Source organism: Desmodus rotundus, chromosome 9, assembly GCF_022682495.2.
Source record: "Desmodus rotundus isolate HL8 chromosome 9, HLdesRot8A.1, whole genome shotgun sequence".
NCBI classification, from domain to species: Eukaryota; Metazoa; Chordata; class Mammalia; order Chiroptera; family Phyllostomidae; genus Desmodus; species Desmodus rotundus.
The window spans coordinates 44251290-44267434 of record NC_071395.1 but is presented as its reverse complement, the minus strand read 5'-3'; the positions used below and the strand labels follow the sequence as shown (position 1 = coordinate 44267434).

Genomic DNA, 16145 nt, shown 5'->3' with positions numbered 1-16145 from the left:
AGCCATGGGGGGGTTACAGGTTGTGAAATGAGGGAGGGTGGTTCCCAAAAATGATGGACATGGAAGAGGGCACAGAACAGCAGCTCAGCTGCAGCTATTGGGCAGTTGGCATTCCAGACAAAGATGAAGAGCCATTGAGTCCTGCTTTCTTATGGACTCCCAAAACTCACCTTCTGGCACCCTTGGAGTCAGGTTGTGCAGTTCTTTATCTGCAAAACCAACAATGCTTGCTATAGAATCACTATTTCCCCTGAGTAAAGATTGCCCTGTGTCACTGATCCCAAGTTGGGGTGCTGAGAGGACCCCATGGAGGTCCAAGTTCACCTATAACAAGAGGGCAAAACAAAAAAGTCCGTCCTGTTGCTCCAGAAAACCCCACCCCGAGAATTGCTGCTACAATGACAGCAGCTACTGGGGTCAATTATGAGATTTCACACAGCTCAAAAACTGTAGACTCAGTGCCATGTCCTAGAAAATAATGGCAGGACCTCTTCCTAGGAACCGCTAGAGAAGTGCCACACATACAGAGCTGCCTAGACACAGAAGGAACCCATCAAATAGCATGAGTAACCACGGTAATGAGGCAGCTTAGAAAGAAAATAAAAGTCTCCAAAAAGCAAACATGAACACATGGAAATATGTGCTAAAAATGACAGAGAATGTAGATTGCAATACTGAAAATACTCAACAAGGTGCAAGAAAATATCAACACATAATTGTCTTTCCCATTGTAAACATTTTTATTTTTTTATTTTTATTTTATTTTTTTTATTGTTATTCAATTACAGTTGTATGCCTTTTCTCCCCATCCCTCCACCCCACCCCAGCTGAACCCACCTCCCTCCCCCCTCTCCACCCTCCCCCTTGGTTTTGTCCATGTGTCCTTTATAGTAGTTCCTGTAATCCCCTCTACCCACTGTCCCCGCCCCCACCCCCCCACCCCCGCCCTGGCTATTGTTAGATTGTTCTTAACTTCAATGACTCTGGTTATATTTTGTTTGCTTTTTCCTTCTATTGCTTATGTTCCAGTTAAAGGTGAGATCATATGGTATTTGTCCCACACTTCCTGGCTTATTTCACTTAGCATAATGCTTTCCAGTTTCATCCATGCTGTTGCAAAGGGTATAAGCTCCTTCTTTCTCTCTGCTGCGTAGAATTCCATTGTGTAAATATACCATAGTTTTTGGATCCACTCGTTTGCTGATGGGCACTTCGGTTGCTTCCAGTACTTGGCTATTGTAAATTGTGCTGCTATGAACATTGGGGTGCACAGGTTCTTTTGGATTGGTGTTTCAGTGTTCTTAGGGTATAATCCCAGCAGCGGAATTACTGGGTCAAAGGGCAGTTCCATTTTTAGTTTTCTGAGAAAATTCCATACTGTTTTCCACAGTGGCCTCACCAGTCTGCATTCCCACCAACAGTGCACGAGGGTTCCCTTTTCTCCACATCCTCTCCAACATTTGTTTGTGGATTTGTTTATGTTGGCCATTCTGACCGGTGTGAGATGATACCTCATTGTGGTTTTAATTTGCATCTCTCTGATGGCTAGTGATGCTGAGCATCTTTTCATATGTCTCTGGGCCCTCTGTATGTCTTTCTTGGAGAAGTGTCTGTTCAAGTCCTTTGCCCATTTTTTCATTGGGTTGTTTGTCTTCCTGGAGTGGAGTCGTGTGAGTTCTTTATATATTTTGCAGATCAGGCCCTTGTCTGAGGTATCATTGGCAAATATGTTTTCCCATACTGTTGGTTCTCTTTGTAATTTGGTGCTGTTTTCTTTGGCCCTGCAGAAGCTTTTTATTTTGATGAGGTCCCATTTGTTTATTCTTTCCTTTATGTCCCTTGCTTTAGGGGATGTGTCTGTGAGGATGTTGCTGCGTGGAATGTCTGAGATTTTCCTGCCAATGTTTTCCTCAAGGACTTTTATGGTGTTACGACTTATATTTAAGTCTTTTATCCATCTTGAGTTTATTTTCGTGTATGGCGTAAGTTGGTGATCGAGTTTCATTTTTTTGCACGTAGCTGTCCAGATCTCCCAACACCATCTGTTGAAGAGACTGTTTTTGCTCCATTTTATGCTCCTGCCTCCTTTGTCAAATATTAATTGATCGTATAGATTTGAGTTTATTTCTGGGCTCTCTATTCTGTTCCATTGGTCTATGTGCCTGTTTTTATGCCAGTACCAGGCTGTTGTGATTACAGTGGCCTTGCAATACAGTTTGATATCAGGTATTGTGATCCCTCCTGCTTTGTTCTTCTTTCTCAAAATTGCTGAAGATATTCGGGGTCGTTTATGGTTCCATATGAATTTCTGCAATGTTTGTTCTATATCTGTGAAATATGTCATGGGTACTCTAATAGGGATTGCATTGAATCTATAAATTGCTTTGGGTAGTATGGCCATTTTGATGATGTTAATTCTTCCAATCCATGAACATGGTACATGCTTCCATTTGTCTGTATCTTCCTTAATTTCTTTCTTCAGTGTTGTGTAGTTTTCTGAGTACAGGTCTCTTACCTCCTTGGTTAGGTTTATTCCTAGGTACTTTATTTTTCTTGTTGCTATATCGAATGGGATTTTTTTCCTGATTTCTGTTTCTGCAGTTTCGTTGTTGGTGTACAGGAATGCCTTTGATTTCTGGGTATTGACTCTGTATTCAGCTATTTTGCCAAATTCATTTATTAGGTCGAGTAGTTTTTGAGTGGAGTCTATAGAGTTTTCCATGTACACTATCATGTCGTCTGCAAACAGTGACAGTTTCATTTCCTCCTTTCCAATTTGGATGCCTTTTATTGCTTTTTCTTGTCTGATTGCTGTGGCTAGGACTTCCAATACTATGTTGAATAGGAGTGGTGAGAGAGGGCATCCTTGTCTAGTTCCTGATCTTAGTGGGAAAGCTCTAAGTTTTTGTCCATTGAGTGTGATGTTGGCTGTAGGTCTCTCATATATGGCCTTAATTACGTTGAGGACTGCTCCCTTTATTCCCACTTTGCTGAGTGTTTTTATCAGAAATGGGTGTTGTATCTTATCGAACGCTTTTTCCGCATCTATTGATATGATCATGTGATTTTTGTCTTTGCTGTTGTTGATGTGATGTATTATGTTTATTGATTTGCGAATATTGTACCATCCTTGCATCCCTGGGATGAATCCCACTTGGTCATGGTGGATGATCTTTTTAATATATTGCTGGATGTGGTTTGCTAATATTTTGTTGAGAATTTTAGCATCTATGTTCATCAGCAATATTGGCCTGAAGTTTTCTTTCTTCGCTGTGTCTTTTTTTTTTTCTTAGAGATTTTATTTATTATTTTTAATATATTTATTGATTATGCTATTACAGTTGTCCCATTTCCCCCCCCACTCCACTCCATCCTGCCCACCCCCCTCCCTTCCACATTTCCCCCCTATAGTTCATGTCCATAGGTCAAACTTATAAGTTCTTTGGCTTCTACATTTCCTACACTATTTTTACCCTCCCCCTGTCTATTTTCCACCTATCATCTATGCTACTTATTCTCTGTACCTTTCCCCCCTCTCTCCCTCCCACTCCCTTAATGACAACCCTCATGTTCTAGTTGTTTGCCTAGTTTGCTCTCATTTTTGTTTTATATGTGGCCGTTAATAACTGTGAGTTTGCTGTCATTTTTACTGTTCCAATTTTTGATCTCTTTTTCTTAGGTAACTCCCTTTAACATTTCATATAATAAGGGCTTGGTGATGATGAGCTTCTTTAACTTGACCTTATCTGAGAAGCACTTTATCTTCCCTTCCATTCTAAGTGATAGCTTTGCTGGATACAGTAATCTTGGATGTAGGTCCTTGCGTTTAATCTTGGGTAATGTAATTATGATGTGCCTTGGTGTGTTCCTCCTTGGGTCCAGCTTCTTTGGGACTCTCTGAGCTTCCTGGACTTCCCGGAAGTCTATTTCCTTTGCCAGATTAGGGAAGTTCTCCTTCATTATTTGTTCAAATAAGTTTTCAATTTTTTGTTCTTCCTCTTCTCCTTCTGGCACCCCTATAATTCGGATGTGGGAACGTTTCAAGGCATCCGGGAGGTTCCTAAGCCTCTCCTCATTTTTCCAAGTTCTTGTTTCTTCATTCTTTTCTGTTTGGATGTTTGTTTCTTCCTTCTGGTCCACACCATTGATTTGAGTCCCAGTTTCCTTCTCATCACTATTGGTTCCCTGTACATTTTCCTTTGTTTCTCTTAGCATAGGCTTCATTTTTTCATCTGTTTTTCGAATAGATTCAACCAAGTCTGTGAGCATATTGATAACCAGTGCTTTGAACTGTGCATCCGATAGGTTGGCTATCTCTTCCTCGCTTAGTTGTATTTTTTCTGGAGCTTTGAAGTGTTCTGTCATTTGGGCCATTTTTTTTTTTTTTTTTTTTGTCTTGGCGAGTCTGTTACTTTAAGGGGCGGAGCCTTAGGTGTTCACCAGGGCGGGGTAACGCTGCTCGCTGAGCTGTGAGCTGTGATGCTGTACGAGGGGGAGGGGCCGAGTGAGAGCAATGGCGCCCGCCTCACTCTCCTCCGGATTTCAATCCTTCACTCCGCTACCCACAATCAAACTGGGCCACTCTGGTGCTGGTTCCCGAGTAAGTGGGCCTGTGCACACTCTAGGCCCCTGTGGGTCTCTCCAACAACCTCTTCTGTGAGGCTGGGAGTCTCTCCTGCTGCCGCCCCAACCCCCAAGGGCGCTTTCAATCAGAGGTTTGAGGCTTTATTTCCCGGAGCTGGAGCCCTGGGTTGCACAGTCTTCTTCGTTGCCCGCCGTTCGTCAGGTTTATCTGTGGGTGAATTTGGTGCCGCGGGGTGCTACCCACTGCTCTGCCTGCCCTGTTCTCCGCCACTCTGAGTCCGGCCCTCTGGGTTTATCTGTGCAAATGTGGGGCTGCAGGGTCTGCTAGTGCTCGGACTGCCTGCGCCATTTGTCCCACACTCCGCCAGTCTCAGTCCCGCCACAGCCACTCGAGTCCTCTCCACCCCGGTGCCCGTCTCCGCCCCTCCTACCAGTCTGGATGAATGGTTATTTTCTATTTTCTTGGTGTTGGTCCCCCTTGCTGTTCGATTCTCTGTCAGTTCTGGTTGTGCGAGGAGGCGCAGTGTGTCTACCTACGCCGCCATCTTGGTTCTCCTTCGTTGTGTCTTTATCTGGTTTTGGGATTAGGATGATGTTGGCTTCATAAAAAGAGTTTGGGAGTCTTCCATCAGTTTGGATTTTTTCGAATAGTCTGTGAAGGATAGGGGTTAGTTCTTCCTTAAATGCTTTGTAGAAATCTCCTGTGAAACCATCTGGTCCAGGGCTTTTGTGTGATGGGAGTTTCTTGATGACTGCTTCAATTTCCTTTGCTGATCTTGGTCTGTTCAGGTTTTCTGCTTCTTCTTCAGTCAGTTTTGGAAGATTATATTTTTCTAGAAGTGTGTCCATTTCATCTAGGTTTTCAAATTTCTTAGCATACAGGTCTTCATAGTAATTTCTTACGATCCTTTGTATTTCTGTGGTATCAGTTGTAATCTCTCCACTTTCATTTCTAATTCTGTTTATTTGGATCCTCTCTCTTTTCTTCTTGATAAGCCTACTTAAAGGCTTGTCGATTTTGTTTATCTTTTCAAAGAACCAGCTCCTGGATTCATTGATCCTTACAATTGTGCTTTTAGTCTCTATGTCATTTAATTCTGCTCTGATCTTGGTTATTTCCTTCCTTGTGCTTGCTCTGGGCTGTCTTTGTTGTTGTTCCTCCAGTTCTTGTAGGCATAGGGTTAGGTTGTTTGTTTGAACTGTTTCTAACTTCTTAAGGTAGGCCTGTATTGCTATGAACTTCCCTCTCAGGACTGCCTTTGCTGTGTCCCATAGGTTTTGGGTTGTTGTGAGTTCGTTTTCATTTGTTTCCAGGAAGTTTTTGATTTCTTCCCTAATCTCGTTCTTGACCCATTCATTGTTTAATAGCATGCTATTCAGTCTCCATGATTTTGAGTGTTTTGGGTTTTTACCCTTGGGGTTGGTTTCTAGTTTCAGACCCTTGTGGTCAGAGAAGATGCTTGATATGATTTCAATTTTCTTGAATTTGTTGAGGCTTGCTTTGTGTCCTATCATGTGGTCTATCTTTGAAAAAGTTCCATGGATACTTGAAAAGAATGTGTATTTTGCTTCTTTGGGATGAAAAGCTCTGTATATATCAGTTAAGTCCATTTCCTCTAGTGTATTGTTAAGTGACACAATATCTTTGTTGATCTTTTGTTTGGAAGACCTGTCCATTTTTGATAGTGGGGTGTTAAAGTCCCCTACTATAATTGTGTTGCTGTCAATATCTTTCTTGAAATCCTCCAAGATTTTCTTTATGTATTTGGGTGCTCCTATGTTGGGTGCATATATATTTATAATGTTTATGTCTTCTTGGTGGATTCTTCCTTTGAGTATTATGAAGTGACCTTCTGGGTCTCTCTTTATGGCCCTTCTTTGGAAGTCTATTTTGTCTGATATGAGTATTGCTACCCCTGCTTTTTTTTTCCTGTCCGTTTGCTTGGAAAATTTGTTTCCAGCCCTTCACTTTCAGTCTGTGTAAGTCTTTTGTCCTGAGATGGGCCTCTTGTAGGCAGCATATGTGTGGGTCATGTTTTCTTATCCATTCAGCTGTTCTATGTCTTTTGATTGGAGCATTTAATCCATTTACGTTTAAGGTTATTATCCATAGGTAGTTATTCATTGCCATTATTTCCTACCTGTGTTCCTCTGTCTTTCTCTTTTCCTTCCTTTCCTTAAAGCAGTCCCTTTAGCATCTCTTGCAGAACTGGTTTGGTGGAGCTGTATTCTTTTAGACTTCTTTTGTCTGGGAAACTCTTTATTTGGTCTTCTATCTTGATTGAGAGCCTTGCTGAGTAAAGTAGTCTTGGTTGCAGGCCTCTGGTTCTCAGTACTTGGAATATTTTTTGCCATCTCTTCTGGCTTGGAGCGTTTCCATTGAGAAGTCAGTTGCTAACCTTATTGGGGCTCCCTTGTATGTTACTTCCTTTTTCTCCCTTGCTGCCTTTAAGATCCTCTCTTTGTCTTGGAAATTTGCCATTTTAATTATGATGTGTCTTGCAGTGGGTCTCTTTGGGTTCCTCTTGCTTGGGACTCTCTGTGATTCCTGGATTTGAGTGACTTTTTCTCTTCTCAGATTAGGGAAATTTTCCATCATTACTTTTTCAAACAGGTTTTCTATCCCTTGCTCTTCTTCTTCTCCTTCTGGTATTCCTATTATACGGATATTGTTACGTTTCATGTTGTCCTGCATTTCCCTTATTGCCTCTTCATTCTTTCTGAGCCTCTTTTCCTTTTCTTGCTCCTTCTGGGTGTTTTTTTCTACTTTATCCTCCAGCTCGCTGATCTGATCCTCTGCTTCATCAAGTCTGCTTTTAATTCCTTTTACTGTGTTCTTCAATTCAGAAATTGTATTCTTCATTTCCTCTTGGCTCTTGTTGATATTTTCTATTTCCTTTTTCATGTTGATATAGTTTGCAGTGAGTTCATTGTAGTTTCCTTGTAGTTTCTGGTAGTTCTCTTTGAGCTCAGAGAGCTCAGTGAGCTTCCTGATGACCATTGCTTTGAACTCAGTATCCGTTAGTTGACTTGCCTCTTTTTTGGTTAGTATTCTTTCTGAGACTTCCTCCTTTCCTTTCATTTGGGAATTGTTTCTTTGTCTTCCCATTGTTTGTGAGGCTCTTCTTGTTGGCCTCTGCTTCTTAAATTGCTTCGTTCTGACTCCCTGGATTTATGATATGAACTTCTATGGTAGAATGCCAATGGGATTCGGTGGTGCTGTCTCCTTACTCTCCTGTGCTCACTGGTCTTGAGCTGATGATTATGTGTTTAACACGGTCTAACTCTAGTCTTTTCAGCACTCCAGGTTTTGTTGTCTCACCTGTGGGAAAAAGAGAAAGGGGGGAAGAAAGAGAAGAAAAAAACACACACACACACAAAAAAAAACCCAAAACAAAGATGGGAAGGAGGGAAAAAGGAAATAGGAAATGAGGAAAGGAAGGAAGGAGGGAAGAAGGAATAAAGAAAGATCGGAGGCAAGATAAGAAGGAATTTTAACAAAAATTAAAACATAGCAATAGATAAAAGAAGGCAGGAAGAAGACATAAAAATGGTAAAGGATGGGAGGAAGAAGGAATGAAAAAAATGAAAAAAAGGAGAGAGGAAGAAGGAATTCAGGGGGAAAGGAAAAAAAAGAAAAAGGATAAAAAAAAAAATCTTCTGTTGGCTTTAAACCGGTCAGGTTATTTCTGCTGGTGTCCTGTCTGTGCAACGGGAGGGGGTGGTTGGAAGGATTGGTTTCACTTTTCTCCCTACCTGGGTCACACTCTTCGCTGTTTTGTAGGTGTGGTCCCTGGCAGTCAATCAGGCCGTTGATCAGCCAATCCAGCAGCTTTTTTCTTGGGACACGCAAGCGGCGGCTCCAGCTGCTTTGGCTTGGGATGCATGCACGCGCAGCAGGGGAATCCAGCCTGGGTTTGTGACGGTATTTTGTGCCCTGAGCGCGCAGCCGGCCGACCAATCGAGCAGCCTGGGCTTGGGACGCTGGCGCGCAGGCGGCAGGTTCAGCCGCCTTGGGGTTAGGACACTCGCCAGCAGCTTTGTGTTTGGAAAACGCGCACCCAGCCGGCCCTGCGCTTGGTGAGCTCCCAACCCGCCGAGCCTGAGGCTCTATGCTTGGGGGCCCGATCCAGCCGCCCTGGGCTTGAGTCTCTTGGGTGGGCAGGGCCGCCCTGGGACTGAATCACGCGGCACTCGGTTCCGAGGTTTTGGGCCTGTGGGTGGAGCAGCTAGCCTCAGCTCCAAATGATCTCGGAGGTTTCAGGTGTGGGCGCCCCTCCGGGATTTTATGTTTGGGCCCCGTTCGCTAATCTGCGCGCACGCTCGCGACTGGACCTCAGGTGAGCGCAGTCACTCCGGTGCTGTTTATCCCCCGGCTGGCAGTCCAGGGGCGGAGGGGGGAGGGGCGCCAGGGGCCTCGGTTACTACGGAGAGTTCTCTAACTAGCCCCTGAGTGTCTCTATTTTCTTTTTCTTTTTGAGAAATTCCTCCTATTCAAGCCCCCCTGGTCCAATCAAGCACCTGGCTGCTCACAGCTCAGCCTGGCCCTCTCCCAAGACTCCTGCAGCAGCCCCTGCGCCAGGGCTGGCGCTTCTGCCGCCCTTGTACCTCGCGTTCCCAGGTCCCGGGGACCTTATGGTCCTTGAGCACTCTTCTTACCGTCAGATCTTTCAATGTCCTCTATCTTTGGTCTCTGATCTTCGTATATGCTGGAATACTGTTGGCTGTTCGCTCTGCTCCTCAGATCAGCTAGGTATTTCCCTGGCGCTGAGGGGAAGTGGATTCTGCTCCCACCTATGTTGCCGCCATCTTATTTCTTCACCATTGTAAACATTTTAAAATGTGATTTAGTGGCATTAAGTGCATTCACAGTGTCCAACCATCATCACCTTACATTTTCATCACCCCAAACAGAAATCCTGTATCTATGAAGCAATTATCCCTCATTTTCTCTTACCTCATCCTCTGGTAACCTCTTTTCCTCTATGAATTTGCCTATTGCCTTCAAAGTATATGCACTTCATTATTTTGATGTATGACTTTCATATAATATGTTCATCACATGAAGATAAAAAGTTGATCTACGATGACCTTTCCACAGGGTGAGACTGATGCTGGACATCACTTGCCATAAGCCCTGCACTGACTCTCCACTAATTTTAGAATTAATCAACAATCATGTAGCCAGAATATATGACCCACTGTTATCTGGAGACTGCCCACAGAGCTAGACTTATGGTTCAGTATTTATCCTCTGACCCTCATTACGCATCATGTACTACCAGCTATTTTTCATCTCCTAACTAAACTTTAACACTTCATTATAATGATGCTTATTTTTCTGTAGCATTTTCTGGTATGAGCTCATTTCCTTCTGCACCTGGATATACCTCCACGTGTCCTTGAAATTTCATTGCTATTGTCGGCTGGTCTGTGAAGCCGTGGTAAACCTGCAGGAGGAGTTGACTATTGGGGGCTCCAGTCAACAAGAGTACAGTAACACCTGACAGTATTGCATTTATTTATTTACATGACTTTGCCAAAGTTTAGACACTGAGCTTAAAAGAAGGAGCAAATCTTACTATTTTCTTCCTCCACAGAATATATTTTAGTGCTTACCATACAGTAATTGCTTAATAAATATTTGCAGAGGCTGCAAAATCAGACAGTTGAGTGAGGGAAACAGATACGTCCTCCATGGTGGGAAATGAGGAGCAATAAAACAAGGGGAGGGATGCCCCGGGATGGAGGCTAACACCAGAAAAGACACATGTGAGAAAGAAGACACTCTAGTAATCCAGAATCTCCCTGCAGACTGGGGAATACAGCATTTCTTGTGAGGTTCCTGTTCTATAGCCCCAAGAAAGGGCAGGGAGGTGGAAGCACTCATGTGAGCGACCTCTGGAAGGCACAACTGTGTCTCTCATAATCTGCGATTGGTAGAGTACACCTGAGAGCACTGAGTGGAAGCATTTAAGGGTTTGTGTGGCTTGAGGAGCTGAATTCCCATGTGCCTCACTGAAGACATTTTCTTTTGTCTTTCTGTTTGCTGAGAGATTTAATTGCCTGGAGCTAGGAGATAAAAACAGAATGCAAACTTGTGCCAGATTTAGTCCTGGGAGACTTCTTGGGGTTCTTATCTCTTTGTCGTCTTTCTTCCCAGAAAGAGGTCACCGCTCTTTACATGTGAATTCTATAACTATGTACCTATCAATAATTACTTTAAATGCTCTCATCAAAAGACATAGGGTGGCTGAGTGAATGAGAACACATGACCCAAGTGTCCATCAATAGATGATTTGGTAAAGAAGATGTGCTACATATATACAATGGAATATTACTCTGTGATAGAAAGGAATGAAAGTGTATGATATATGGCAACCAGGTTGGATGTAGAGGGCATTGTGCTAAAGGAAAAAAGTGAGACATAGAAATTCAAAAACTGTGTATTATCTCTGTCTACACTCAAGAGCTTGTAGACACAGAGAAGTGATCGGTAGTTGCTGTAGGTGGGAGATGGGGACATAGGTGAAATGGATGGAGCCGGTCAAAGGATACAAACTTCCAATTACAAAATCAGTAAGTTCTGGGGCTGTAATCCACAGTGACTACATCTGATAACACTTGCTGTGTATTTAAAATTTGTTGGTCGAGTAAATATTAAGGGATCATCATAAGAAAACATTTTTGTTACATTGCGTGGTGATGTATGGTAACTTGACTTATTTGGTGAATCATTATGTTGTCCAGATGAAACTACTATAATGTTGAAAGTCAATTATATGTTAAAAAACCTCACACACACATTTATTATGACTAAGTTCTTAAGGTCAAAAGTCCAAAATATGCCTCATTTTATTAAACATCAAGTTTTCTGGAGAATGTGTTTTCTTTAGGGGGCTGTAAAGGATAACCTGTTTGCTTGCCTTTTACTGATTCTGCAGGATGACAACACTCCTTAGCTCTCTGCCCCATCCCCATCCCCAAAGTCGGCAATGGGGGAACAAGTCTTTCATGCACTACATCGCTTCTGGTCTTCCTCTCTCATAGTTAAGGAAATATGATTACTTTGGGTCCATTCGGATAATCCAGGATACTGTCCTGCTTGAAGCTTAGCTGATTAGAAACATTAATTTCATCTGTAATATAAATCACATAGCCTATATTCACAAATGTTGGCGATCAGGAGGTGTACATCTTGGGGAGGCCATTGTTCTGCCTGCCACATTATGTGACATGATTTTGCCCAAAGTCATGTCAATGGAAGTGTGTTAGGTGGAACTTTTGGAAATCCTATACTTTTTAATTTAAACAATATTTTAAATTAAAAATATCACTATATAAACTGACATAATATTAAGCAATGCAAGCATAACATTGACTGTGTCAGGCATGAAAATACACATTGCAACATTCTGTTTATATGAAGTTCAAAGGAGCAAGAAGTAATCTATGCTGTTAGAAATCTGGAGAGTGGGGAGAATAGGTGACTGGAATTAGCCACAAAGAAAGCTACTGTGTGGCTGGACATGTACTATTTTTTGGTCTGAGTTATGATTACAAGGATTATATTTGGCTTGTGAAAGTTCACTGAACATGTGATATGATAATTTTCCATGAGTATGTTGCACTTCAAAGACATAAAATAATCCCTTCTCATACTCCACAATACTCTCCTCTTAATTCCACCCAGACTTCTATGTGGCTGACAGATTGAGTTTTGGAGGTACAGCACCTATTGTGTGACCACGAGAACAAAACACACACACAAGGAATCATGGTACATACAAAATAAGACTCTTTCTTTAACAATTTCATGAGACTGTCAGGAGTAGCCCTGAACTCCCTCCCTAACTCTACACCTGAGATTTGCAAATAAATAAAGGTTTAATTTATTGAAGTCTTTATTGTGGCAGAACATCCCTTTAAGCTTAGTGCCATCCCAAACTCAACACACCATTGTAATAAGTGTATCTGTGTTTTTGTAATTCATGCACAGAAATGGCTCAGTGGACTGGGGCATCGTCCCGTACACCAAAAAGTTCTGGTTCAATTCTTGATAGAGCACATACTAGGTTAAGGGTCTGATTCTGGTTGGGGCACGTAGGGAAGCAACCAGTCAATGTTTCTCTGTCACATTGATGTTTGTCTCTATCCCTCCCCTCCTTCCTCTCTCTGGAAAATCAATAAACATGCCCTAGGGTTAGGACTTTTTATAAAAAAAGCCTTGATAAGTAATAAGAATCCTAAAGATAATTATTAAAATACCCCCCAAAATGCCCTAGGGAGACCAAATGTAAAATTTACACATTTTTTCTCTGCATAAGTAATTACTTAGTGGTCACAGAACCTGCCCTCCCCCAGAAAGGAACCTGGTATGGATGGGCACTTGTGACATCACTTACTTCCCTCCCTGCTGGGTACCTTGTGGTCTCCAGAGATTCTCACCTCTCTTCAACCTTCCCATTCAAGGTATTCACAATGGAACTTACACAGCAACACCCCCTATTCTTTCAAATTCCATTCTCTGTTGTATCTGCATTTTAAATGCCAGCTCTTTCCATCAGTCACCACACCCCCAGCAAATACAAGTACCAGATTGGGAATCATTATGAATATGTGAAGACCAGGACAATGAAAAGAAAAGCACTGTCCACATGAGGAAACCCAAAGAGATGGTGCGAGGAAAGGAAGAGATCCCTAGCTCTGTTAATCCAAGAGTTCAGTCCCTGGACTCAAGAAATCTGGACAGAAAGTTTTATTATTTTTCAGTTTAGAAATGTTAAGCTGGAGGCAGGGGCAGGGATGGTGGTGTTCACATGGGGAGCTGTTTGACCCTCTACACAAGAATTCCACATCTGCTCATTAAAGATATTTTTACTCTCACTTTTTTCTCTAAGATCATTCAGTTTGAGGTGCGAGATGCAGAAATAAAACATGACTGAATTGAAATTTACACAAGTGCTAGGGAGACTGTTCACAGAGTTGGCCCCAATTCTTTGTCTGTTTGCAGTCTTTGGCCACGTGACTGTGAAGCTCCTCCCATACAAAGGTAGAGTTTATTTCTCCAACTTTGAAACCGGGGTGGACGATGAATTTTTATTTGTTTTTGCCAATAAACATGGTGGAAGTGATAGTGTGCTTAACCATGCCTTGTCATTTCGGCTGTTCACACTCAGATGCTGGCTCAGCTGTGTGAACATAGCCGGTGGGCCTTCCAGAGGAGGGAACATTCACACAGCCCACTTACCCTACCCAAGGCCTCTCTAGATCTTTCCAAGAACCTGAGCCCCTAATACATTTGCAAAGCCCAGTCAAGGTAACCAGACACACCCAAGATGACCCATAGCTTACTACAGTCTCATGAGGAGATAAGCAGGATCAGAACCACTCCCCACGCTACAAACCCATTAGAAAATAAAGGAATTATATTAAACTGTTTCCTTTTGGGATGGATAGTTATATGGAAATAACAAACTGATATTATACTCAAAGCAAACAGAACTGAGGGCAATTATAATAATCTGCTACTTGCTTTTAGCTTTAGTACTGAGGTTGGAGGACAGCATCCACAATCCCGCATTTACTCAGATGTATTTCAGATAACTGCATAAACGTGAGCCCACTGACATTCCCTTCCAGGCAGTCAGGACAGGGTGGAATGACCTGCACGTTTGTGCAGGAAAACTGGTGACCACTTTTCACATGACTGGGCAGGATTTTAACTCCTGTATGATTCATCCTTTGATCGTAAAGACTGAAGTCATTCTGAGCATAAACAAGATATGTATTGTATGATATTCATACTGGTCACTCACTGTCCCTTTGGTGGAACTGTAAACATTAAAAAGAGGAGACATTTCATTTAGAGCACTAGGAGTCCCATTTGTAGGGAACACATTGAAAGTTTTCCAGCACAAGCAGGAAAATAATTCAGAAAAAAACACAAAACACTCTTCGCCCCTCACACATGGACATCATATTGCACACTTCAATGAGTAGATGTGTACCATGAAAAATGTTTTGTGGAACAATAAATTGTTTGGCTTTTTTGTTTCATTATATGTAAGATCATCTCTTACATGTTAGATCAAACTATTTACTACAAGTATATTTTATAGTAGACCATTCCTGTACAAATGGATTTGTTAGTGAATTTTTTCCAGGGGCTATGGTAGGCTATGTGGACACACAGCTAATAACAGAATGAAGTGCATAAAACCAGGAGACCAGTTATAAAAACCTCCAATATGTTCAAATCTATATTATCAAGAGGGATAGTAAAGGTAGTTCTATAGAAAATAGCGATGACCATGGAAGTGAAAACTGTCCTCTGAGATGGTCCTTTACAATAAAATTATTAAAGACCTCAGTATCCAAGTGTAGTTTAGTACATACATGTAGTATAATTCATGATAACTTTTTTTAGTAAAACAACAGAAATATTACTTGGAATGATATATGTCACAAGAGAATAAATTATTCTAACATAGTTCATGTTAACCCATGAGATACATGAGAATGTCTAATTACATATGGTCCAAAGATTACATTAACTTGTGTCAGAACTTCTTGCTCTGAAGATTTGAACATTCACGGGCACTTCTTCAGCCACGTACAGTTGGCCCTTGAGAAGCTTACCTGCCATGGAATCTTTCCAGGGCCCTGTTTATATCCTTGCTCCTGAGACTGTAGATGAAGGGGTTCAGCATGGGTGTGACTACAGAGTACATCACTGAGGCTGTTGCAGTTGACCGTGAGCTGGGGGTACCAGTAGAGCCGAGATACACACCTAGGCTCGTACCATAAAACAAGGAGACAACTGAGAGGTGAGAGGCACAGGTGGAAAATGCCTTATACTTCCCCTGAGCTGATGGGATTGCACATATGGATGACACTATCTTAGAGTAAGAATAAAGGACCCCAGTAAGGGGACCACCACCAAGCAGCACTGCCCCAAAGTACATCACCAGGTCATTAGGGAAAGTGTCAGAACAGGCAAGTTGGACCACCTGTTTGAGTTCACAGAAAAAGTGGGGGATTTCCAAGTCTGAGCAGAAGGACAGCCTCAAGAACATTAAGCAATGTAACAGGGAATACAGGGCAGTCAAGATCCAGGACACCAGAACCAGCAGTCCACAGAGCTGGGAGTTCATGATGACCATATAGTGCAGGGGGTGACAGATGGCCACATATCTGTCATAGGCCATGACAGTAAGGATGAAGTCATCCAACCCTCCAAACATTATGAAAAAATACATCTGGGAGATGCAACCTGCATAGGTGATGCCTTTGCTCTGTGTATGGATGTTCAGCAGCGTCTTTGGGATGGTGGTGGAAGTGAAACAGATGTCAGCCAAGGACAGGTTGGAGAGGAAGATGTACATGGGTGTGTGGAGGTGGGTGTCTGAGCTGACTGCCAGGAGGATGAGCAGGTTTCCCAACACAGTGATCAGGTACATGCAGAGGAAGAGCCCAAATAAAAGGCGCTCTAGTCCAGGTGTCTCTGAAAATCCCAGGAGAAGAAATTCTGAAACTTGTGTAACATTGCCTGGTTCCAT

General features: G+C 42.4%; 1 protein-coding gene across 1 annotated transcript; it reads right to left on the bottom strand.

Annotated features, from left to right (window-relative positions):
• Nucleotides 1–15221: 15221 nt before the first annotated feature.
• On the bottom strand, nucleotides 15222–16145 carry LOC112301433 (olfactory receptor 7A5-like). The gene has a single exon (XM_024556875.3). The coding sequence runs from the start codon at nucleotides 16143–16145 to the stop codon at nucleotides 15222–15224; it is 924 nt and encodes a 307-aa protein (XP_024412643.3).

Bases quoted from the DNA above. Each gene is read 5' to 3' on its own strand.
- LOC112301433 (XM_024556875.3), bottom strand. From the start codon at position 16,145: ATGGAACCAGGCAATGTTACACAAGTTTCAGAATTTCTTCTCCTGGGA.